The sequence below is a fragment of the Sinocyclocheilus grahami genome, unplaced genomic scaffold (genome assembly GCF_001515645.1).
Source record: "Sinocyclocheilus grahami isolate Dianchi unplaced genomic scaffold, SAMN03320097.WGS_v1.1 scaffold759.1, whole genome shotgun sequence".
In the NCBI taxonomy this organism is placed as follows: domain Eukaryota; kingdom Metazoa; phylum Chordata; class Actinopteri; order Cypriniformes; family Cyprinidae; genus Sinocyclocheilus; species Sinocyclocheilus grahami.
The window spans coordinates 107,590-133,169 of record NW_015505938.1 but is presented as its reverse complement, the minus strand read 5'-3'; the positions used below and the strand labels follow the sequence as shown (position 1 = coordinate 133,169).

The window sequence follows — 25,580 nt, the reverse complement described above, 5'->3', positions numbered from 1 at the left end:
CACTGGTGAGCAAGTGATGCAATGCTACATTTCTCCAAATCTGATGAAGAAACAAACTCATCTACATCTTGGATGGCCTGACGATAAGTTTATTTTCAGTACATTTTCATTTTGGGGTGAATTATTCCGTTGATGGCCAAGTCTATCTGAACATGTTCTTCAGAGTTTGTTTAACATATTGTAAGGCTCATTATCGAAGTAGAATATATTCATACTTGTAAAATCCCAGTCACCAGACTGGTTCCTGCCGGTCAGGAATCATGCAGCCTTGAGATAAGTCATAAAAATGAGCGAAACAAACTTTGCGGAGACTGAAAGGAGCCCATCTGTCTGGACTTGTGTACTAGTGCTGCAAAAACAACACAACCACCAAGGGCCAAAGTTTCAACACTACAATCAGTTTGTGATCTTTAATCGAGTGTGACAATGCACTTTTGTGCCTCGGGAGCAAATGAACTGCATGTTTAGGTCGTTCTGGCATTGGTGAAGCCTGAGGTTTGGAGGTACGTGTGAAGTGCAGCTTTCAGTGTTGCGGCCCCATTGCGAAGACTTGATGTTTTTGTCATATGTGGGTTTTAGTTTATATGTATGTATGTATTTTGGCTGTTTTAATAGTCGAGGCATATTATAAAGAGTGTCACATTTGTACCATTAATATTATTGCCAAGTAATGAAAATGGTACATTCTTGACTATCGTGCAATATACTCAACGTTAATTTCAAATGACCAAACTCTCATTTGGAGATGTTTTTGTGAAATGAATGCTATACTTGAATGAGACCAAACTAGATAATGACCTGGTGATTTTCTAGAGTATGTGACAGTGTCACCGCTTCGCTGTGCTCAGGATGAATCTTTTCGTGTGTATGAGTGAATCTCATGAATTGTGCCAGGTCATATTTCAGATGTTGCATAAATTATATTTTGCATGTTAACATTTTAATTTTTTTTGCATTGTGATATTTTCTTGACAGTTAAGCACATTTTACCCCCAAATTCTCATTACTGTAATGAAAAAATTATTAAAGTGTATGTGTGTGTATATATATATATATATATATATATTAAAAAACAAATCTAATTAAAACACACTACAATGTACAATTGTAAATTTGAATAATATATATACGTGTAAAAAGATATATTATAGAAACAAATATGTAACCAAATTTGCTTTGTTAATTACAAAAACGGCTTAACTTAAATTTGCATAATGTCAATAAAACAATGTTTTTTTGCATTGTGAGATTTTCATTTAAACAGACAATTAAACCGATTTCACCCCCAAATTCGCATTGGTGGAATAATTAATTTTTTATAATTAATTTTATAAATAATTCAGTAGAACAGACACTACCATGCATGCACAATTATACTATATATTTGTGTGTTTTTGTAAAAAAAAAAAAAGAAATATATATATATATATATACACACACATTTTTGGTGTATTAATGACAATTGAAGGGGAAAATGCTCAATTGTTAATTGTGCAAAAAAAGTCTTAAAAATAGTCTTCGTTTTCATTATGCAAAATTTTATTTATTTTTTTTTTGTGGTGAAATATGACAAACTAAAAAAAACATGCTCATCAAATTCATCCGTATGTTTTAGTTTTTGTTGACTGAAATATCTATCGTCTCCAAGCATTTCAGTCTTGTTTTTGTCTTGAAATGTTTTAGATGTTTAAACAGATGTTTCGTAGCTACAGAATGAACAAAAATGGTGAATCACTTTCGTTATAAATACAAAAATCAACCTTTATTTATCTAATATAGGAAATTCAGCAGCACGAATAAACACTCAGTTCTGGGACATCCGGCTTTCTTCTGAATCATTCAGTCAGTGATGCGTCTCATTCTCCAAATCACAAAACCCAAAGAAATGGATGGATATGTGACTGTAAGGAACACAGTGTGAGGCCTGAGCTGTGAGAGGTCATCTTCTGAATCCTCCTGATGAGTCTTCAGCAGAACCTCAGGTCGTTCTCCAGTTTGTAGATTTTGGCCCTCAGGTTCTTCAGCTCACTCTGGACCTTCACTGTGCGACTGTTGGTCTGTCGAACCTCATGGAGAATGGCCAGGTCTTGATCAGGGCCCACGTTGAGTGTCAACTAGTGAAAGACACAGCCATCAAAATCTGCATCATTATTGATGCTAATTTAACAGTCGTTTGTCTGCCGATTTCAGATATATTCATATCAGACAAGGAGACACGAATTTCTTCATTCTCCAAATCACAAAACCCAAAGAAATGGATGGATATGTGACTGTAAGGAACACAGTGTGAGGCCTGAGCTGTGAGAGGTCATCTTCTGAATCCTCCTGATGAGTCTTCAGCAGAACCTCAGGTCGTTCTCCAGTTTGTAGATTTTGGCCCTCAGGTTCTTCAGCTCACTCTGGACCTTCACTGTGCGACTGTTGGTCTGTCGAACCTCATGGAGAATGGCCAGGTCTTGATCAGGGCCCACGTTGAGTGTCAACTAGTGAAAGACACAGCCATCAAAATCTGCATCATTATTGATGCTAATTTAACAGTCGTTTGTCTGCCGATTTCAGATATATTCATATCAGACAAGGAGACACAAACACTATATATTCTTAAAGAAGACATAAATGAGAGAAATGACTGACTTTAAAGAGATATTTCTCCACGTCTTTGACTTTCTGCCGCAGGTGTTTGATGTCGGTCTTGAATCCCTCCACCTCCATGGCCCGTCTTTTCTCCAGAGCTTCATAACGTTGAGTCATCAGCTGCAGACGTTTGGCCATCTTATCAGAGCGCTCCTAAAAACACACATGCACAAAAATCAGATGCTAGTTTGACACCAAAGCAACCGCAACGCTTCAGGGAAATATCAAAATATTTTCATGTCAAAAGCATCTCACCCTATTGTGCTTCAAAATATCACTTTTAGTTTTTTTAGTGAACATACAAGGAGATATTTAACACGTTTCATCTCAATGACATTCAGCTAAACATCTCATTTTATGAAGTTAAAAGTACATATTTGTTTGTTTGCATACTTTGAAGATCTCTCGGCCCACGTCGCCTTCCTCTCTGATCTGGGACAGGTCTGTCTCTAGATTGACACACTGCTCTCGGTACATATCAGCCAGTTTATGAGCCTGTTTCAGTTCCTCCTGCAAAGCCTGCTGGGAAAAAAAAAGACAAAACCCTTTGTGAGACCTGGATAAAGTCTTGTTTTTAAAGATGAAGGAGAATGTGATTCCTCCCTATAAAACGGTTTTCAAACAAAACATACTTATCCTGCACAAAATTACTATAAATGTAACATTTTGTCGTTTATATGCATATCTATCTATACATTATAAATATAATAGATAACAAATATATAAAAGTTTTATGTGAAATATCCTATTCAGGTTAGTACTAAAGAAAAATAACATGCATTTTACTGCAAGGTGTATGTAAACTTTTGACCACGACTGTATGCATGTATGTATGTGTATATATATATAAAATTATTATTATTATATATAATGAAACAATTATACGTGTCCCTGGAGCACAAAACCAGTCAATTTTTTGAAATTGAGATTTATACATCATATGAAAGATGAATAAATAAGCTTCCCATTGCTGTGTGGTTTGTTACGATGAGGCAATATTTGGTCGAGATACAACTATTTGAAAATCTGGAATCTGAGGGTGCAAAAAAATCTAAATATTGAGAAAATCATCTTTAAAGTTGTCCAAATGAAGTTCTTAGCAATGCATATTACTAATCAAAAATTAAGTTTTGATATATTTACGGTAGGACATTTACTAAATATCTTCATGGAACATGATCTTTACTTAATATCCTAATGATTTTTGGCATAAAATAGAAATGTATAATTTTGACCCATACAATGTATTTTTGGCTATTGCTACAAATATCCCCCAGCGACTTAACACTGCTTTTGTGCTGCAGGGTCACATATATTAATCTATTAAAATGGTATACAATTATATATTATACATTTAATATCATCATCATATTTGGGGGTCCTTGGCATTAAAAAGCTCTGCCTTAGCTATTCCAGGCATTTGTGCCATTTTAAAAACATGTTATTTAAAACGAGCTGCCACAAATCAGCGGTCTGACCCTGGTCTCCTCGCGGTGTGTCTGGCTGCTCTCGTGCTTGGGCTGCATGATGAACAGAGCGTCTGCGCACGCAGGAGGAGGCTGATCAGGGGAACTGCGCTCCTCTCGCAGCCGCTCCTGACAGGAGTCCAGCTCTCGCAGCAGACGGTCCTTCTCCAGCATCCAGCTCTTCTCGTGCGCTCGACTCTCAAACTTCAGCTGCAGGAAGTCCCTGGTGCTCTCGTACAGCAGGCTCTGCGTGCGCTGCAGTCTGAACACGTGAGAGAGTCGAGCTCATGTCTGATGCTCGGGGTTTGTAGAAACAGAAGGGGGGATGAACTTACTTGTCGGTGAGGGCTGTGATTGCGTCCTGGTCGCGCTGGTGCTGTACCTGTCTCTCCTCCTGATGAATGCGTCGGTCCTCCAGCAGTGCCTCCACCTGCTCTTTAGCCAGCCGCGTCTGCTCCTCCAGCTGAGCCTGCAGCGCCTCCACCTGGACTCATAGAACAAAAATATTCATAATATTTATACAGATATAAAAAAAAATTATATAATTTTTTGTGCTGGATAAAACATGTTTTAATTCAATATGTATTTGCAAATACATTTTGTGTTAAGCATTAAAATACATTTAATAAAGTTAATCGTCAATACATTTATTAATATAAACTAATGTTCAAAAGATTAAAGGTCAGTAAGATTTTTAAATGAAATTATTAATTTTAATCAACAGGATGCATTTAAATTGATCAGAAGTGACAGTAAAGTCATTTATAATGTTACAAAAGATTTATATTTCAAATAAATGCTGTTCTTTTCAACCTTCTATTCATCAAAGAATCCTGAACAAAACTAATGCATCAGTTTCCACAAAAGTATCAAGCTTTATAATATTAATATTAATAATAAAATGTAATATTAAACTGTTTTCAACACTGATAATAATCAGAAATGTTTCTTGAGCAGCAGATCAGCATATTATACTGATTTCTGAAGATCATGTGACACTGAAGCCTGGAGGAATGATGCTGAAAATACAGCTGCGCATCACAGAAATATATTACATTTTAAAATATATTCACATAGAAAACAGTTCTTTTATATTATAATAATATTTCACAATATTACTGCAATTTTGATCAAATAAATGCAGCCTTGTTGACCGTAAGAGACACACGCACACACCTGCAGCAGTAATGTCTGGGTGTCTCTCTTGTACTGCTCTGAACTTGTAGCATCTTCTCCGTCTTTGGACGATTTCTTGCTTCCTGTAGTTTGAAACAACACAGACAAGATAACTCCATCTCAAAATAACATGAAGATATCAATCCACCCAGAAAACTGCAACAATTTAGTCAAACCTTTCACTGACACAGGCCTCGGTTTCACCACCTTTGATTCCTCACGTGATCTCAGCTGGACCTTCTTCTGAGGGATTGTGACCTAAAAACCATATTGTTGCAAACCAAAATAAAGCATGATACTCCACAAGTGGCCACATGATATCAAGATGAGCTAGATTTGTATTGTTTGGAACCGTGTGTGGAGGCTCGCGGTGGAAATACGTGATCTCGCCGGGATCCGGACCCACAAGCGCTAGAAGATGCTGGATCTTTTTCCGGTCCTCCAGCTCTCTGTGACAGTAAAGACACTTCAGCCTCAGATATGATGTTAGTGCTGTGGTGTCCGTGATGAGGAGACATCTGACCTGATTTTGAGGCGGTCGTTCTCGGCGTACAGTCGCAGCGCCTGCTCTCGCTCCTGGAACAGATACACCTGCATATCACTGAGAGCATTCTGGAGCTCTGCGATCTCCTCCTCGCGCTGACGCACCTCCCACTGCAACTTGTGCTGCACGAACAGAAGCACAAACTAATTATACAACATCCATGAAGAGCGGAGAGAGCAGAAACATCATCCAGGTGAATGGAGGTCACCTGCTCCTCCGCGGTGCTCCTGTACTTCTCCAGCATCTGCAGCAGGTCATCATGTTCTCCATCAAACTGCGCCACCTTCTGCCTGTAGAAGTCCAGCAGCTCGCGGGACGGCCGCAGGTACGCCAGACGCTCGGAGACGGGGGGCAGCGGAGACTCGCGCTCGGGACTGACACAAACACAGAGAACGAGGAAGAGACACTTAAAAGCGTGGCGTTCGGGATTTCAGACATGCTCTGTTCATGCATATGGTACCCAATATTATAATAATATTTCACAATATTACTGCAATTTTGATCAAATAAATGCAGCCTTGTTGACCGTAAGAGACACACGCACACACCTGCAGCAGTAATGTCTGGGTGTCTCTCTTGTACTGCTCTGAACTTGTAGCATCTTCTCCGTCTTTGGACGATTTCTTGCTTCCTGTAGTTTGAAACAACACAGACAAGATAACTCCATCTCAAAATAACATGAAGATATCAATCCACCCAGAAAACTGCAACAATTTAGTCAAACCTTTCACTGACACAGGCCTCGGTTTCACCACCTTTGATTCCTCACGTGATCTCAGCTGGACCTTCTTCTGAGGGATTGTGACCTAAAAACCATATTGTTGCAAACCAAAATAAAGCATGATACTCCACAAGTGGCCACATGATATCAAGATGAGCTAGATTTGTATTGTTTGGAACCGTGTGTGGAGGCTCGCGGTGGAAATACGTGATCTCGCCGGGATCCGGACCCACAAGCGCTAGAAGATGCTGGATCTTTTTCCGGTCCTCCAGCTCTCTGTGACAGTAAAGACACTTCAGCCTCAGATATGATGTTAGTGCTGTGGTGTCCGTGATGAGGAGACATCTGACCTGATTTTGAGGCGGTCGTTCTCGGCGTACAGTCGCAGCGCCTGCTCTCGCTCCTGGAACAGATACACCTGCATATCACTGAGAGCATTCTGGAGCTCTGCGATCTCCTCCTCGCGCTGACGCACCTCCCACTGCAACTTGTGCTGCACGAACAGAAGCACAAACTAATTATACAACATCCATGAAGAGCGGAGAGAGCAGAAACATCATCCAGGTGAATGGAGGTCACCTGCTCCTCCGCGGTGCTCCTGTACTTCTCCAGCATCTGCAGCAGGTCATCATGTTCTCCATCAAACTGCGCCACCTTCTGCCTGTAGAAGTCCAGCAGCTCGCGGGACGGCCGCAGGTACGCCAGACGCTCGGAGACGGGGGGCAGCGGAGACTCGCGCTCGGGACTGACACAAACACAGAGAACGAGGAAGAGACACTTAAAAGCGTGGCGTTCGGGATTTCAGACATGCTCTGTTCATGCATATGGTACCCAATGGTATAAAATAGTGTTATTAATATTGCAAATAATAAATAAATATTCATATATATATAATTTTTTCAATTCATTTTAACCCCCGGAATTATCATAATCCAACCATATGTTTAACTTATGAAATAATTTTAAAAATCCCATTATTCTTGATGATTTTCATTACATTCTCACATATAATGCAGTATTTTGTGGTTAAATTAAAGGCACAAAAACTAAAACCAATATGCAAAATGAATAGATCATTCATTTGAGAAAGATTTTTGCCTTATGGTAATGAGATAAGACTACCAGTGGAAAATATGCTTAATTAGCATGTGTGTGTGTATATATATATATGCATACACACACACACACTGCCGTTCAAAGGTTTGGGATCAGTAAGATTTGTAATGTTTTTGAAAGAAGTCTCTTCTGCTCATCAAGGCTGCGTTTATTTATTTGATCAGAAATACGGGAAAAACTGTAATATTGTGAAATATTATTGCAATTTAAAATAATTATATTTTCTATTTTAATATAATTTGACATATATGGGATGTTCTAAACATAAATGATATTTACCTTTTATGCTCTTTTGTAGGAGGAGAATCCATCATCACAGTGTGTGGCCTTAAAACCTAAAAAAAAGACTTTAATGTGATGCACTCAAAATACATTAAATTTTTTTATTTTTTTTTTATTAATTATTTTATTTATATCTTATTCTAAGGTGAATTTATCTTAATATAATGAGCTGTAGGTGACCTAACTTTACTCTAAAATTAAGGCAAATTAAAAACAACATGCAATATATCAAAATACTCATAAGAACAGCCCAAAGGAAAGCTCTTTTGTTGCCATGCGTTACCGGTGTGAGCAGTTATGGTTGTCATGTAAACAAGCGCTTTACAGAGGCATATATGAACGAACAAAGCGTTAAACAGGTTTATTGAGCCCGAGAATCTGTCCACAGCCTAAACGATCACTTTACTCGCTTTATTTAACCAGCAGACTGCCAGGTGTGCAGTTACAGTTGCGCGATAAAAACTAAATATCAGCGGTCATAGTTAGCCGGCTACATCAGCCATCTCCGCTATTTTGCACGCCGTAAATCACTGTTATAATAATATTCTCGTGGTGAATCCAGATTAATGTTTATGTTGTGGTTACCTTCTGCCTGCGCGCTCGCTTTTAAAACACGCCGGTTAGAAACCGGAAGTCTCTGTGTTTATTGGAGCGGGTTCTCACTGCGTCGCGTCTGCGCAGCACCGACGCAGCCTGGCGTCAGTTTCCAGCAGCTTCCAGCAGCTTCCAGCAGCAGGCGCCTGTCGGTTCTGCACTATTTCAAGTGTGTCACGCCGCTCGGGGATTGATTTAGATAAGAGCCACACACGGACCTCCTACGTGGCCTTTAGAGCTCGAAAAACATGTTTACAGCTGCTGCTAGCATGCGAGCTAATGGTTAGCAGCGCAGGAGGAGCCATGCTCGGGTCAAAGTAGAAGCACTGTCTCGTTTCTTCTTGTGTTTCGAGATGTTCCCCCGCTCGAGTGTGTGTAGACTCGGGTGGAGAAGCGTGAGATTGAGCAGGAAAGCCACTCGTGCAGCTGCTTCTGCGCAGACGCTGCGCCGCTACAGCACTGTGAGTTCTCGCTCATTGTTATTGTTCATAATTCAGCCTTCAGTAATCATAATAATGAGCCGGCAAGCACCTAAACGAGTGGTGTTATGAGCAAACAGGCTTGTGTTGTGGTTCTGTTTTCATAAGTTTCGGGTCAAAATCTGGCTGTGTACCTAGACAGCATTTTCGGTCCAATATTATAATCAAGTGTATATTAGGTTATATAATATTATAAATATTTATATGTATATATATGGCTATTTATATACTTTACTTTACTAAAATGTGTGCGTGTGTATAATTGTGTATATATATATATATAAAATGTATAATATTATAAATTTTCTTATTTTAGATGTAATATTTTATATCATTTTAATTATATATATTTATATTAATTATTAAATATATATATAAATAATTATATTATTCATTTTCTTATTTTAGATGTAATATTTTATATCTTTTAATTATATATATTTATGTTAATTATAATATATATGTATATATATTATAATTATATTCATTTTCTTATTTTAGATGTAATATTTTAATCATTTTAATTATATATATTAATTGTAAAATATATATATAAAATTTCGAACAATATTGTCGGTCAAATATTTTATATACTTTTAATGAAAAGCAACAAAAATGCACCTCTGATTCTCAAAAATGTTTCACAGAAAGTGTGCAAAAGCCTCTGATCCTCAAAAATGATGGTCAGGTAAGCAGCGCAGGGGGTTTTAACACATGGCCTTTGACGTTTAGCAGGAGAAAGGAACTTTTGCAACTGATCTACATGAACTTTCACCTGGGTTTTACAGCAAAAGGTGGCGGGACGTTCTCAAGGTTTTGCTTTCCTTTTGCAGGAAATGTGAGAAGAGTCTTAAGGCGGGAATAAAACACTTAGTCGTTAGGGGGCGGCGTGGCGTCATGGTTCAGTTTGGGCCTGAATTGGCTCTGTAACCTGAAGGTTGTAGGTTCAAATCTCTACTGAAACTATCACCATTGTGGCCTTGATCGAGACATTTAACCTCTTGGAATACTGAGGTTAACCGATGAGTACAGTTGGCCACTTTTGATAAAAGTGTGTGCTGATGAATGTTGTTTTTAGGATGTGTGTGAACGGGATCGCAGCTTGTTTGGGCTTCTGTTTGACATCGACGGGGTGCTGGTACGTGGACGCACGCCCATCCCTGCAGCCAAACAGTGTTTCAGGAACCTGGTGGACGGCGACGGAAAATACAAGGTTCCCGTGGTGTTTGTGACGAATGCGGGAAACTCTCTCCGAGAAACCAAGGCCGAGCAGCTGTCTCACCTTCTGGAGGTCGAGGTGAGACACCTGACGACAGGCAGAACCACAAATATTCACACCCTCCAGGAGAGTTTACACATAACATGTGATGTGTTTGCATGTGTCCGAGAGAAAGACGGGACAGTTTGATTTCTCCACACAGGTGTCGGCAGACCAGGTGGTGCTGTCCCACAGTCCTCTGCGGGTTTTCACTCAGTTCCATGAGCTGTGTGTGCTGGTGTCCGGACAGGGGCCCGTGGTGGAGGTTGCACACAAGTATCCTTCTTTACCTTGATTTGAAAGTCTATAATTATTCAATAGTTATAAATAATTAGAATGATAATTTTTTTTATATATATTATATTATAATAATTCATTATAATTTATATAATTTATTATTTATAATAATTATTGTTATTTATTACTATTAAAATATTGTAATAATTATAACTACTTATTTAAAAATATATATATTTAGCATATATATAATTGCTATAGTTAGGTTATAATTATATTAGTTATAGTTTTATGAATATATATATATATATAATTATTATAATTAATTATTGCAAATGTGTAATAATGTAATAATAAAATATATAATTTAATAATATAATGAATATACAACTATAATACTGTAGTTCATTTAATAAATAATAAAATTAATAAAATATAATTTGATTAAAAATATCATTAAATTACATTTGTAAATTATAATAAATAATACATTTCTATAATTATAATTAATATAATACTTTAGTAGTTATAAATATATTTTTATAATAACGATTACTACAGTATATATAATAAAATATATAATTTAAGAATATATAAATATATTAAAATGATATATTTTATTATATTATAAAATATAATTATAAAATAAAAAGTATATACTAGAATACATTGTTAAAATTTATTTTAAAAAATTAAATATATATATATATATATATACTTATAATTGTTGTAATTAATTATTGCAAATGTGTAATAATGTAATAATAAAATATATAATTTAATAATATAATGAATATACAACTATAATAGTTAATTTAATAAAAAATACAATTTAAATTAATAAAATATAATTTAATTGATTAACAATATCATTCAATTACATTTGTAAATTATAATAAATGTATAATAAATAATAAATTTCTATAATTATAATTAATATAATACTTTAGTAGTTATAAAAATATTTTTATAATAAAAATTATTACAGTATATATATATATATATATATAATAAATATATAATTTAAGAATATGTAAATATATTGAAAATATATATTTTATTATATTATAAAATATAATTATAAAATAAAAAGTATATATACTATAATAAATGATTAAAATGTATTAAAAAATTTATATATATATATATATACTGTAATGTGTGTGTGAGTTTGTATATGTATATGTATAGTTTCATTAGTTTGTTTTTAATTGTCCTTGACAAAATGAACTCCAGTGTAGGTTTCAAGAACGTTGTGACCATTGACATGCTCAGGGAGGCCAATCCTCTCCTGGATGTAGTGGATCACAATCGCAGACCCAAAGACATGGTGAGTAGAAATAACGATATTTGAATATGCAAGTGTCACTATTACTATTTGAACAGATTTCTAATCTTAACATTTGACTATATATTGCACTTAATATTCCCCAGATTCCCCCGTCTAAGGATTTGCCACCAATAGATGGTAAGCTTCGTTCCACTGCTTTCACTTTCTGTTCTTGAGATCTGTGTCCATACTCATCTGCATTTACTGTCACTTTATAGCTGTCGTCCTGTTCGGTGAGCCTGTCAGGTGGGAGACCAACTTACAGCTGATCACTGATGTGCTCTTGACCAATGGGAGGCCAGGAAACCCCGTGACATCACTGCATTACCCACACATCCCTGTGCTGGCCTGCAACATGGATCTGCTGTGGATGGCCGAAGCCAAAAACCCTCGGTCAGTGTCAGGATGATTTCTTTTTTTTATCTAATGACTAAATGGTGGTTAACTACAGCATTAGATGACAAATTAACAAGGACTGATGTTTGGTTTCCATTAGATTCGGTCACGGCATGTTCCTTGTGTGCCTGGAGAGCATCTATAAGAAGATAACAGGCTGTGAGCTAAAGTACGAGGCTCTGATCGGGAAGCCCAGCGTTGTGACTTACAACTATGCTGAACTGCTCATTAGAAAACAAGCTGAGCAACTGGGCTGGACTCGACCAGTCGAGAGACTTTACGCCATTGGGTGAGTCATTGATTTAATGTTTTGAAGACTGAATGGGCAAATTTGATTGACCTTGGAGCTCAATCCATAGCATACACTACTGGTCAGAAGTTTGGAATTATTATGTTTTTTGAAAGAAGTCTCTAATGTTCACCAAGGCTGCATTTATTTTAATGGAAAATACAGTAAAACTGTAAAATAGTGAAATATTATTACAAATTAAAATAACTGTTTTCTGTGTGAATATATTGTCAAATGTAATTTATAAATTTATATATATATATATATACTGTAATGTGTGTGTGAGTTTGTATATGTATATGTATAGTTTCATTAGTTTGTTTTTAATTGTCCTTGACAAAATGAACTCCAGTGTAGGTTTCAAGAACGTTGTGACCATTGACATGCTCAGGGAGGCCAATCCTCTCCTGGATGTAGTGGATCACAATCGCAGACCCAAAGACATGGTGAGTAGAAATAACGATATTTGAATATGCAAGTGTCACTATTACTATTTGAACAGATTTCTAATCTTAACATTTGACTATATATTGCACTTAATATTCCCCAGATTCCCCCGTCTAAGGATTTGCCACCAATAGATGGTAAGCTTCGTTCCACTGCTTTCACTTTCTGTTCTTGAGATCTGTGTCCATACTCATCTGCATTTACTGTCACTTTATAGCTGTCGTCCTGTTCGGTGAGCCTGTCAGGTGGGAGACCAACTTACAGCTGATCACTGATGTGCTCTTGACCAATGGGAGGCCAGGAAACCCCGTGACATCACTGCATTACCCACACATCCCTGTGCTGGCCTGCAACATGGATCTGCTGTGGATGGCCGAAGCCAAAAACCCTCGGTCAGTGTCAGGATGATTTCTTTTTTTTATCTAATGACTAAATGGTGGTTAACTACAGCATTAGATGACAAATTAACAAGGACTGATGTTTGGTTTCCATTAGATTCGGTCACGGCATGTTCCTTGTGTGCCTGGAGAGCATCTATAAGAAGATAACAGGCTGTGAGCTAAAGTACGAGGCTCTGATCGGGAAGCCCAGCGTTGTGACTTACAACTATGCTGAACTGCTCATTAGAAAACAAGCTGAGCAACTGGGCTGGACTCGACCAGTCGAGAGACTTTACGCCATTGGGTGAGTCATTGATTTAATGTTTTGAAGACTGAATGGGCAAATTTGATTGACCTTGGAGCTCAATCCATAGCATACACTACTGGTCAGAAGTTTGGAATTATTATGTTTTTTGAAAGAAGTCTCTAATGTTCACCAAGGCTGCATTTATTTTAATGGAAAATACAGTAAAAACTGTAATATTGTGAAATATTATTACAAATTAAAATAACTGTTTTCTGTGTGAATATATTGTCAAATGTAATTTATTCCTGTGATCAAAGCTGAATTTTCAGCATCATTACTCCAGTCTTCAGCATCACATGATCTTCAGAAATCATTCTATATGCCGATTTGCTGCTCATTAAACATTTCTGATCATTATTAATAAGTCTAATAATAAGTGTTATAGAAAGTTTTGCTGCTTTATATTTTTGTGGAAACAAATATATATTTATTTGGGGATTCTTTGATAAATACTGTAGAAAGTTAAGAACATCATCATTTATTTGAAATATAAATTTGTGACATAAAAGTCTTTACTGACACCTTTGATCAATTTAATGCATCCTTATTGAATAAACGTATTAATTTCCTCCTGCTTACCCTAAACTTTTAAATTGATAGTGTATCACAGTTTCCACAAAAATATGAAGCAGCACAACTGTTTTCAACATTGATAATAATCAGAAATGTTTCTTGAGCAGCAAAGCAGCATATTATACTGATTTCTGAAGATCATGTGACACTGAAGACTGGAGTAATGATGCTGAAAATACAGCTGCACATCACAGAAATAAATTACATTCTAAAATATATTCAAATAAAACCGACATTTTACATTGTAATAATATTTCACAATATTACTGTTTTAAATCAATGCAACCTTGGTGAGCAGAAGAGGCTATATGTGAGCCTGCAGCACAAAAGCAGTGTTAAGTCGCTGGGGGATATTTGTAGCAATAGCCAACAATACATTGTATGGGTCAAAATTATAGATTTTTCTTTTATGCCAAAAATCATTAGGATATTAAGTAAAGATCATGTTCCATGAAGTTCCTACCATAAATACATCATAACTTCATTTTTGATTAGTAATATGCATTGCTAAGAACTTCATTTGAACAACTTTAAAGATGATTTTCTCAGTATTTAGATTTTTTTGCACCCTCAGATTCCAGATTTTCAAATAGTTGTATCTCGACCAAATATTGTCCGATCCTAACAAACCATACATCAATGGAAAGCTTATTTATTTAGCTTTCGGATGATTTATACATCTCAATTTAAAAAAAACCATTAAAACTGGTTTTGTGGTCCACGGTCACATTTCAGAAACATTAAAAAATCGTAATTATTTAAACTGTTGACCGTTCAGTATGTTTGATGCATGTGTATCTCTCTTATAGTGACAACCCAATGGCTGATATTTATGGTGCAAACCTGTACAACCGCTACCTCAAAGCAATGCATCACACCCGTGCACAGGTGCAGGCGCAGGGCGGCTCGAGCAGCCAGGTGACCAGCGACCTGCAGTGCGACGCATCCGACGATGCCAAGCACTCCGGACGGGTGATGGTGGGAGGCTCGTTCGATCACCGTCTGCCCGAAGGCTGCAGCTCCATCCTGGTCTGTACGGGCGTCTACAACCACGATCAGCAGGACTTGCCCTCCGACCCGGAGCAGACGGTCACGGAGCAGCAGATTTTCCACGGTCACCGGGACTTCCGCTTCGACCCCAGCCTGACCCAGCCTTCCTTTGTCGTCCATGACGTTCGGGATGGAGTGGAGTTGGTCTTCCAGCTGGAGGGTTGGTCACTGCAGTAAATCATCAAATATTATGCCATATCTACATGCGATGCATCACGACTTGTCTTATCGAAATCAATCCTGATTATAATTCCTGTCTACACAGGAAGTGTCCATTGCGACTTCAGATTTTTCTATTTTTGTTTGTTGCGTCTTTTGATTAATTTTGAGAGCTATTTGAGCCATTTTACTTTTCCTGTCAGTCTGAAATGATTTTACTTACAAATATCAAATATGTGACCCTGGACCACAAAACCAGTCATAAGGGTCAATTTTTTTTAATTGAGATGTATATATCACCCGGAAGCTGAATAAATAAGCTTTCCATTGATGTATGGTTTGTTAGGATAGGACAATATTTGGCAGAGATACAACTATTTGAAAATCTGGAATCTGAGGGTGCAAAAAATCTAAATATTGAGAAAATCATCTTTAAAGTTGTCCAAATGAAGTTCTTAGCAATGCATATTACTAATCAAAACCTACGTTTTGATATATTTACGGTAGGAAATGTACTAAATATCTTCATGGAACATGATCTTTACTTAATATCCTAATGATTTTTGGCATAAAAGAAAAATCTATAATTTTGACCCATACAATGTTTTTTTGGCTATTGCTACAAATATACCCCAGCGACTTAACACTGCTTTTGTGCTCCAGGGTCACGTATGTTAATTGATTGCATTAAATTTTATTTGTTAAATACTCAAGCATGTAATATTTTTGGTCACTTGCCCTCTAATTTAAACCATCTTTTGCATTTGAAAGGCTGTTTCCAGAGTAGAATATAAATAAAGTAATTGTAAAGGTGTGGTAATGTTTGCAAAATTTGGGCAAAAAAGGTCCGTCATCTATTGTTCAACGATGTATGAAGCACAACTGTTACAGCTAAAAAATAGACTTTTATGTAACTGCATAAATACAATTCACGGAGACCCATTTCTGCTTTAGAGTAAAACATAGGCAACTTTGTATCTTCCAACTGACCCTTCGCCGGGAGTTTGATTGAGAGGCGATCTGACCAATCATAGCGCCGAATCTGCTATTTTGTCCAACAAACAAACCAGACAGAAGAGTAGATTTACATCAGTGGACTTGAACTTGAAAAACTTGGTGTGTATTGACGTCTTTGCGCGGTTGAAACAAGATACCTTCTGATGTTCATTCATGTTTATTTCGTGCTATAACTAGTAAAGAGGAAGAGATGATCGGTTCATGTGCCTACAGCGATCTGTCATGACACATTAAAGAGCCACAAAACGATATTTATTCTTTGAATTTCTTACAAAATGACAACATTTGAAAGCTAAGACTTTGGCGTGTTGTCAGTTTCCTCTTTGCTCTGCGATGTATTTTTCACTGCGTGAGAATGTGATGGCCTATCGGACGTAGCAACTGTAACTAAGGGGTGGCGGGTCTATGCGAAGGGTCAATTGTGACTTTATATCTTTAAATGCTACTTTGTTGCTAGTAATTGCGACTTTATATTTCTCAGTGTGACTTAGTGTCTTACAATGCTACTTCTCTTATTTCTTCAACTTTTTCATAAGATGTGGTCACATTTAAGTTGTAAATGTTGTAAACCAAGCAGCTTTCTGTTGGTCACATTTGTGAAATTTCACAGAAATGTCACAGACCAAAAAAGTCCATTAATGATGTTAGGCCTTGTCCCAAATCATGCCATCATGCTCAATCTTGTCTAGGCAGTAACCATCATTCTGCAAAAGTCTTGCGAGGTTCTTAAGGGACAATGAGCCCCATGCAACACAAAAGGAACAAATTACGGTGTAATCTGAATTAGGCCTGGGCGATAAAACGGTATCGATATTTATCGACGTTACACCTTCGATAACGATGGAAAAAATGTTCGATATAGGAACATGCTATAAGTGACGCGCACACACAAACACGAACACATGCTGAATTGAGTGCTGCGTCTGCCTGTGATGAGGAGATTGTAAATAAAGAATGAATATTAGTCGAATTTAAAATAAATATTTGCAATGTTAGGTGTGCATCAGGGAGCGTCATCAGTGGCGCGTGAGATGCGGTGATGATGATGTAAGTGACGTTGTTGCATTTTAATGTTTTGTTAGTCTAGCCCACGAGACGCACCGCTGCTGCGTTATTCATTCAAAATATTAGAGAAATTCTGAAGCTCAATGCGGAGAAGATCTTGAATGGGTTAAAACCGAAACCAAGCCGCGTGATACTTTCACAAGCACGATGTTAAAGCTTGCAGGAAGGAAAGACGTTCATCCACAAACCCATACTAGTTAATGAAGAAACAACACGATGGCACTGACAGGAGGAAGTTTGTTTTTTTCCTCCAATAGATGGAAATGTGTGTGTTCTCTGAAATATTTGCCATTGAAGTTGTGAAAGTGAAATGAAGTTCACGTACGCCTCAGTTAGTTTGTGTAAATCTGAACACTTAGGTTTGCTGTATAACACTGTACCACTTAAGCGCCATTCACACTTGTTTTGTTAGCGCTGTTTTTTAATTGTCTTATGTACATGAGTCAGGTGTTTTGTGCATCATGTCATACTGTATTTTCAGATGTAATTCAAGGCGAAAACAGTTTTACATTTGCAATTGTTCTTTCTAACTGTTTTTAACCATTTAAAGCTGTTTTTAAACATTTTAACACACAAATTTCTCAATTCATATCTAGTCCTTTAAATAGCCTATATTGTTTAGTGTTACGAGAGAACAAAATGCATTTATTGACAGTTTTTAACATTTTATGCATTTTATTGTACTCAACACAACCTACTGCAGAATAAACATCCTTGTACATGTTCACAGAGTGAATTCATTAAATGCAATTTTACATTTTCTGAGATATCTGATTTGTTTTTACTCCACATCCACCATATTTAGCGCAGGCCTGGTTGCATGGGGTGCTTAAAACGTTGAGGCTGTAAAAATATGATATTGGTGAAACCGATCTGGCAAATGATCCAAGTGCGTATTTGTGTTTGCGCTTTGGAAGGCGTCAAAGGTTTATATTTACTATGTGCTTAAGCGTTACGCAATATAGCCAATCACAGGCATATCTGTTGAATTTCTGGAACTCAGTGGCCAATCAGAGCCATCGGAATCCACTCAACGCTTAAAACACTGGAGTTTAGAATTTGTTCAGTGCTAAGTTCCTTTCAACGAATCCTCTCATTTTATTAACAAAGTGTAGACACGGTGTAAATATCTTTGTGCGATCGCGATAAACTGAAATTAATGACAGCTTATAGTGATTATAGTGTGCAATATGCAAGATTTCCAATTCATTAGCCGCTACAGCAGGGGTGTCAAACTCAGTTCCTGGAGGACCGGAGCCCTGCAGTGTTTAGTTCCAGTCCTGCTCCAACACACATACCATGTAGATTTCAAATAAGCCAGAAGGACTTGATTAGCTGGATCAGGTGCATTTAATTAGGGTTAAATCTAAACTCTGCAGGGCTCCGGGCCTCCAGGAATTGAGTTTGACACCCCTGTGCTACAGGTAAATAACTAACTATTAATTTACGGGAAAGCTATTTGTCTGTTTATGATTATGATAATAAATGAAAATAATATGATAACTAAATACTACTTAAAGCAGCATAACGGACTGTTTCAATAACTTGAAGCGAATGACACCGGAAGCCTCGCACATTTAAGTTACAAACGGCTGCGTCCGTTCTTACGTTAAAAATAAGGTGGAAAGCAGTTCACCAATATTTGCACCAAAGGACACTGATTTTTAACATGACGAAAATTTCAAAAACTTGTGGGTCAGCTTGTCAGTCAGCAGTCACATGACCTCTTCTCCAGGTGTTCTCCATCTATTGGATGAGAGTCCGAGTGCAGGAAAACAGTCGGTGAATCTGATTGGCTGTCCTGATGGACTGTTCCTCCGTACCGCACTATGAGTTCCCGTGCCATCAGTTCGAACGCTTCCTTGATGTTGTGATGCTGTTTGGCGGAGGTCTCGAGCGCCGCCAGCGCACCTGTGCGCTCCGCTAGCGTGCACGCATCCTCAAACAGCACCTGCCGCTGTGCCTCCAGGTCACACTTATTACCTGCAGGACGCAAAATAAATCATGAATATCTCATTTATTTGCTGCTACAGTTCTCAAGCATCTATCTTGAGTAAATATTTGACGCTAATAACCAATCGTAGAGATTTCAAAGAAAAATTGGATAAGAACTAAAAAAAAAAATGTTACATTCTCTGTTACAGATCTGCCTAAACTGGGGGTTGAGAGTTAATAAGCTAAGAATAAATAAAATCATAAAATAGTCACACACACAAGACCAAAGGGATGACAGGATAATGTGGAGACTCGATGGGGAATGGGTTCAACACTGCAGCTGGAATTGCTTGCCAGTTCAGTGCTGAACAGGGTACGGATTGGTCTCGGCACGTTTAAGAGAAGTTGGACTTAAAGCGCACTCTGCAGTGATCAAGCCTCTCATCAGCAGAAAGAATCAAAAGTCTAGACTCACCTTTGCTGAGGAGCATGTTGTGTGGAGAGAGGAGAATGAGAGCGATGAGAGCAAGTTTAATTTATTTGGGTCTGATGGGAAACATTTTGTTTGGCGTCAAACTGGGGAAAGACTGAACATAAAGTGCGTAAAGTCAGTGAAAGGTGGAGGAGGAAGTGTCATGGTTTGGGGATGTTTTCTGCAGCAGGAGTTGTGCCTCTTATACAGACACATGGCAGGTGAATGCAAATGTTTATCAGAACCTCCTTCAGCAAAATCTCTGGAAAAATTAATGGCAACATGGCTAAGAAACCCACTACAGTTACCGAACTATGGAAGAGACTGAAGAAGAGTGGACCAAGATCATACCAGCGCAGTGATGTCCTGCGGCCGCTGATGTGCTGAAGTCATTTAAATTGACAGCAGTAACCCTCCAAAATATTAGTTGTAATCTTCTTTCGTGCTACAGTGATTACTGTTCTCTAATTTTGATCACTGTGTTTTCCACAAAATAAAGGTTTTTGTTGAAATGTCTTGGTTATTCTATCAAACATGTAAGTGTAATAGTACAGCTAATATTCCTTCAGATTTTGAGTGATGAAAATTAACAATATTTCAGAAAAAATTAAGTATTTATAGATTGTTCTCTAATTTTGATCACTGTGTTTTCCACAAAATAAAGGTTTTTGTTGAAATGTCTTGGTTATTCTATCAAACATGTAAGTGTAATAGTACAGCTAATATTCCTTCAGATTTTGAGTGATGAAAATTAACAATATTTCAGAAAAAATTAAGTATTTATAGATTGTTCTCTAATTTTGATCTCCACTGTGTGTGTGTGTATATATCTTGAAAAATACAAGAAATCTTTAAATATGTAGAAGGTAATATATATATATATATATATACACAGTAAAAAAAATACAAGAAATATATATATACACTAAAAATACAAGAAATATATATAGACACTAAAAAATACAAGAAATCTCTAAATATGTAGAAGGTAATATATACAGTATATATATATACACTAAAAATACAAGAAATATATATAGACACTAAAAAATACAAGAAATCTCTAAATATGTAGAAGGTAATATATACAGTATATATATATACACTAAAAATACAAGATATATATATATATACACACTAAAATACAAGAAATCTTTAAATATGTAGAAGATAATATATATATATATACACACTAAGAAAAATACAAGAAATCTCTAAATATGTAGAAGGTAATATATACAGTATATATATACACTAAAAATACAAGATATATATATATATACACACTAAAATACAAGAAATCTTTAAATATGTAGAAGATAATATATATATATACACACTAAGAAAAATACAAGAAATCTCTAAATATGTAGAAGGTAATATTAATATATATTAAATGTAAATTAAATAATCTTTTAAATACTTACATATTCTTTATTATATATAATTAATATGATCAATAATATACATATTTGTCTCATAAAAATAGAATACATTTGTATTTTTATTTATGAATTTAATTTATGAATTAATTTAATTAATTTATTAATATGTTATGTATTTTTTGCAGAAAATACTAAATATTGAAGATGAAATAAAAATAAGTATTTATATATTATATATGTATATATTTTTTATTTTAATATTTAATTTACCTGCATATCATGTGCCCATTAACCAATATCAGACAACTGTGCACATGTGAATGTCTTGTTAGATTATTGAAATATTTATTCTAAAACCTTAGGGGTAGTTCAAGTAAATATTTTATGTCAAAGGAGTTCAGCTGGCTGACAGAAAAGTTTGGGACTCGCAGCTCTGACCTATCAGAACGAAGACGACGTTGGCGGCTCCATACTGCTCCACACCCTGAATCCAGTGCTGCAGAGACTCAAAGCTGGGTCGTCGGGTCAGATCGTACGCGATCATGGCGCCGTGAGCACTTCGGTAGTAACTCTGTGTGATGGTGCGGAACCGCTCCTGTCCCGCTGTGTCCCAGACCTGCATCTGATCTCAGGAACATCACACAGATCCACACAGACACAAATACAAAAAACACAAATGACATCTCTTTAAAATCTCAAGTGTCTCTTCTAGACTGCAGTGAGACTCAATGGAGGCTCCTGAGAAAAAGACTCCAGTAATCTCGCGTCTACTGAAGAGATCTCAACACTGTCTCAAACTGTGCACAGCACATTTGCTAAGATACAGTCAGAAGGTCAGATGTCAATATCAAACATGTCACATCAAATTCATCCAACACTGAAGAATGGACAGAAATCATATGGACTCCAATTTTTATTTTATTTCTTTAATTTTCCTGTCTGTACTATTCTATTTTTATAGAAAAATATCTGTATATTTTTAATAATAATATACACTCATTAATACTATTATCAAGAAATAAAATATAATTTTGTCTTGATTTAATTATATATACGCACACATTGTTTAGCTATATAATTGTATACATATATTTATCCTATAAAAATATAATAATAATAATGCATTTTATATATTAAATAAAAATTTATAATAAAAGAATACAAAAATATTTCTTGAAGAAATGTATATAATTATTAATTATTTCCCCTATGAAAACAAAATAAACTTTTTAACATGAAATTAATACATATAATTAATACATAAAATTAATATGGAATTTTATGTATTCATTTAATTTATTTACTTTATTTCAAATAATGAATATATAATATTTAAATAATAAATTGAATTAATTTATTTGAAATCATTTTTATTTTTTCTGACATATTGGTGTTTTATCTTTCACTTGGATGTTATAAGCTGCACTGAGTGAATACAGCTGGATAAAACAAAAGCTGTGTCCGTCTTCATTTCAGGCTGCAAAGCAACAAAATGTGATTATTTTAAAGGGGGATTATTTTATATCCGTTACAGTATAATACTGTTTTTTATTTTATTACATATATATCTCTATACAGCCTTCATAAGAAGAGTTCTTTACTGAATTTAAGGGCCCCCAAAGAACAGCTGAAACTCTAAAAAAATCATAAATCAGAGTACTCACCTTCACTCTCATGCCATCGATGTCTATCGTGCGAACGGTGAAGTCCACTCCAATAGTGTTGTGCAGGCTGTCACTGAAGAGCCCAGACGTGAAGCTGTGGATCACGCAGGTCTTTCCCACATTACTGTCACCAGTCAGGATGATCTTGAACAGAAAGTCACAGTGGTCTTCATCCTCCTGCCTTGTGGACTGCATTTCTGCAATAAATACTTGCGGATTGTGACCCACAGACCACGAAATGATTCATCCAGGGCGCAAATGTCACAGTTCCAGTGCTATTTTCACCATATCTGCAATCTGGAGTAATGATGCTGAACATTCAGCTTTGATCACAGGAATAAATTACATTTTAAATTCTATTAAAAAAACAAAAACTTTATTTTAAATAGTAATAATATTTCACAATATTACTGTATTACTGTATTTTTAATCAAATAAATGCAGCCTTGGTGCGCAGAAAAGACTTCTTTCAAAAGTATTAAAAAATCTTAATGACTTAAAGGTGGGGTAAGCAATTTTTCAAAAACGCTTTAGAAAACTGATTCGGGCCGAATAGCAAAACAAACTTGTAGCCAATCAGCAGTAAGGGGCGTGTCTACTCATGATGTGGAGGAGAGAGAGTTCAGTGCATGGGACGGATATTAGGCGAGCCGAGCGACAGAAAGACAGAGATGGCGGCTAAAAAATATAAGAGCAAAACATCTGCGGAACAAAAGAAGGCTTAAGGCAAGAAGTAGGACCCGTGTAAATATCGGATCAGCTTTCCAGCGCTGGAGAGAACTCAAGGAGCGGAAGGCCTGCGATCGGACGCCGAGGTTGCTCTGTTTCTTCTTGATAGGTGCGTAACACCGTGTCTGCAACGCAACAGCTAAAGTCTGTCTAGTACACTGGACGCGACAAAGCAACTGCTGAAAATCATTTGAAATTTGTGTCAACACGTCATGAATAGAACGCAGCAGCAGTTTTCTGTCGGGGATTTGTCGTGTCGTGCCGAGCCGCATCCAGTGTAGACCATAGATATGTATATATATTGATGGTGTAGACAGCATCACTGATTATAATGAGGTCTATTGTATTTTGTTGCGCTGCGCCACTCGCGTCCGGTGTAGACACGGTGTAACATTGGTTTTGCTTTGTTTCACAGAACTATTCGTTGCCTGGGTTGCGTACGTATGTGTGGGGTGGAGCTATCAAAATAGGAGCGAGACCCTTTTGGGGTAGGGGCGTGTTTGTTTTGGTGATTTCAAATGTCAACATTGGCTACCAGAAATCACTTACCCCACCTTTAAACGGTAACAGATGGATATGTGGAAATGTTTGGATGGAACCATTTAACTCAAATAATACTGGGCAATTACTGTAATTGCAAAGATCTTTTATTTGGACAAAAAAAAAATCATCTGTATTCTCTAATTAGCAAACATTCAACCAAAAATATACAAGTCAAAATCATAACTGACAGATGAGGAATCTGACATCTGCTAAATCCATCCCAAAGATGGCATCAGGCCTGCAGACACACAATTCAGCCTCCTGCTGGATCTTCACTCATGCCGAATAACATCATGAAAGAGGAAGAGTCTTTTGAAATACTTGACAAAAACGCCTTCCAAGTCTTTAGAAGAGGTACTGCTGGACTCAGACCAGCAGAAGTCAGTGTCACCGCCTTTTACAAGCGAAGCTGATCGTGTCTTTAGGTCTGTATGTGAGACAGGGGGTCGACTGGCTCTTTGGTGGTCCTGGCCTTCTCTTACGGGTCACACTTTTCCTGGGCGTTCGCTCTTGCTGTGGGACGTGAATGGGTTTCCAGGGAATGGGGTTGACGAAACTCGGAGCTGGATAGTTCACATTGTTATAGTTGCCTGAAAGTGTTCAAATTATTTTTGGCTTTGGATCTCAATGTTGCATGTTTGCCAGAATCTACAGTGTGGATATTTGTGCTTGATGTTATGAATTGTCATGGAATTAAAAGGGGGGGGGGTCTTTATCTTACAATTTTGTCTGAGAGAAAAGAATTGTGACATGTAAACTCAGAATTGTGGGATAAACTAAAAAAAAAGGAAAAAAACCGTCAAGCTTGTTTCCGCCACAGAATAAAAAAATAAAAAGGTAATTGCAACTTTTTATATCTCACAATTCTGAGTTTGTTTTTTTTGGTACAATTTTGAGGAAAAAAAATCCAAAAGCGAGAAAAAAATTCGGAATTGTGTGATATAAACAAAGAATTTTGAGATATAAGCTCACAATTCTAAGAAGACAAGTCTGAATTGTGAGATATAAACTCGCAATAGCAAGAAAGAAAGTTAAGCTTTCTTTTAAAAAAAGGTAATTGCAACTTTTCTCACAATTCTGAGTTTATATCTTGCAATTCAGTCTTTTTTCTCGCAATTCTGAAAAAATGAAAAAAGTCACAATGACCGAACATGAGATATAATCTCATAATTGTGTAGAAAAAAATTCAGATTTGTGAAATATAAACTCGCAATAGCGAGAACAAAGTCAAGCTTATTTTCGTCACGGAATCCGTCATCTCACAATTCAGAATTGCGAGAAATTTTTTTTAATTGAAATTGAAATTTGAGATATAAACTCGCAAAAAGTTGC

General features: G+C 36.5%; 3 protein-coding genes and 1 long non-coding RNA gene across 6 annotated transcripts; 2 read left to right on the top strand and 2 right to left on the bottom strand.

Moving 5' to 3' along the window:
* The first annotated feature begins 62 nt into the window (after positions 1-62).
* Positions 63-7,402, top strand: LOC107561162 (uncharacterized). Its single transcript, XR_001605811.1, has 3 exons — positions 63-931; positions 4,845-4,846; positions 7,390-7,402. It is a non-coding gene; the product is annotated as an uncharacterized lncRNA (long non-coding RNA).
* Positions 2,224-8,577, bottom strand: LOC107561159 (coiled-coil domain-containing protein 77-like). 3 transcript variants are annotated; one of them, XM_016245523.1, is made up of 12 exons: positions 8,525-8,577; positions 7,937-7,984; positions 7,121-7,286; positions 6,892-7,034; positions 6,721-6,817; positions 6,545-6,626; positions 6,369-6,451; positions 4,436-4,584; positions 4,113-4,362; positions 3,028-3,153; positions 2,635-2,787; positions 2,224-2,483 (listed from the first exon to the last, which is right to left on the bottom strand). In XM_016245523.1, exons 2-12 carry the CDS (start codon positions 7,969-7,971, stop codon positions 2,337-2,339), a joined length of 1,431 nt encoding a protein of 476 aa, XP_016101009.1. In that variant the 5' UTR covers positions 7,972-7,984; positions 8,525-8,577; the 3' UTR covers positions 2,224-2,336. The 3 variants fall into 3 exon arrangements, with proteins under 3 accessions (XP_016101009.1, XP_016101008.1, XP_016101007.1); XM_016245522.1 differs by having other exon boundaries at positions 7,937-8,004; positions 8,525-8,570; XM_016245521.1 differs by having other exon boundaries at positions 7,937-7,992; positions 8,525-8,570.
* Positions 8,578-8,877: 300 nt separating this feature from the next.
* On the top strand, positions 8,878-15,714 carry LOC107561161 (cat eye syndrome critical region protein 5 homolog). Its single transcript, XM_016245524.1, has 8 exons — positions 8,878-8,994; positions 10,091-10,309; positions 10,434-10,546; positions 11,744-11,837; positions 11,942-11,975; positions 12,056-12,230; positions 12,334-12,522; positions 15,039-15,714. Exons 1-8 carry the CDS (start codon positions 8,887-8,889, stop codon positions 15,454-15,456), a joined length of 1,350 nt encoding a protein of 449 aa, XP_016101010.1. The 5' UTR covers positions 8,878-8,886; the 3' UTR covers positions 15,457-15,714.
* A 3,198-nt stretch (positions 15,715-18,912) lies between these two features.
* Positions 18,913-23,223, bottom strand: LOC107561147 (ras-related protein Rab-19-like). Its single transcript, XM_016245512.1, has 3 exons — positions 22,977-23,223; positions 21,751-21,934; positions 18,913-19,503 (listed from the first exon to the last, which is right to left on the bottom strand). Exons 1-3 carry the CDS (start codon positions 23,169-23,171, stop codon positions 19,229-19,231), a joined length of 654 nt encoding a protein of 217 aa, XP_016100998.1. The 5' UTR covers positions 23,172-23,223; the 3' UTR covers positions 18,913-19,228.
* Between the last annotated feature and the right edge of the window lie 2,357 nt (positions 23,224-25,580).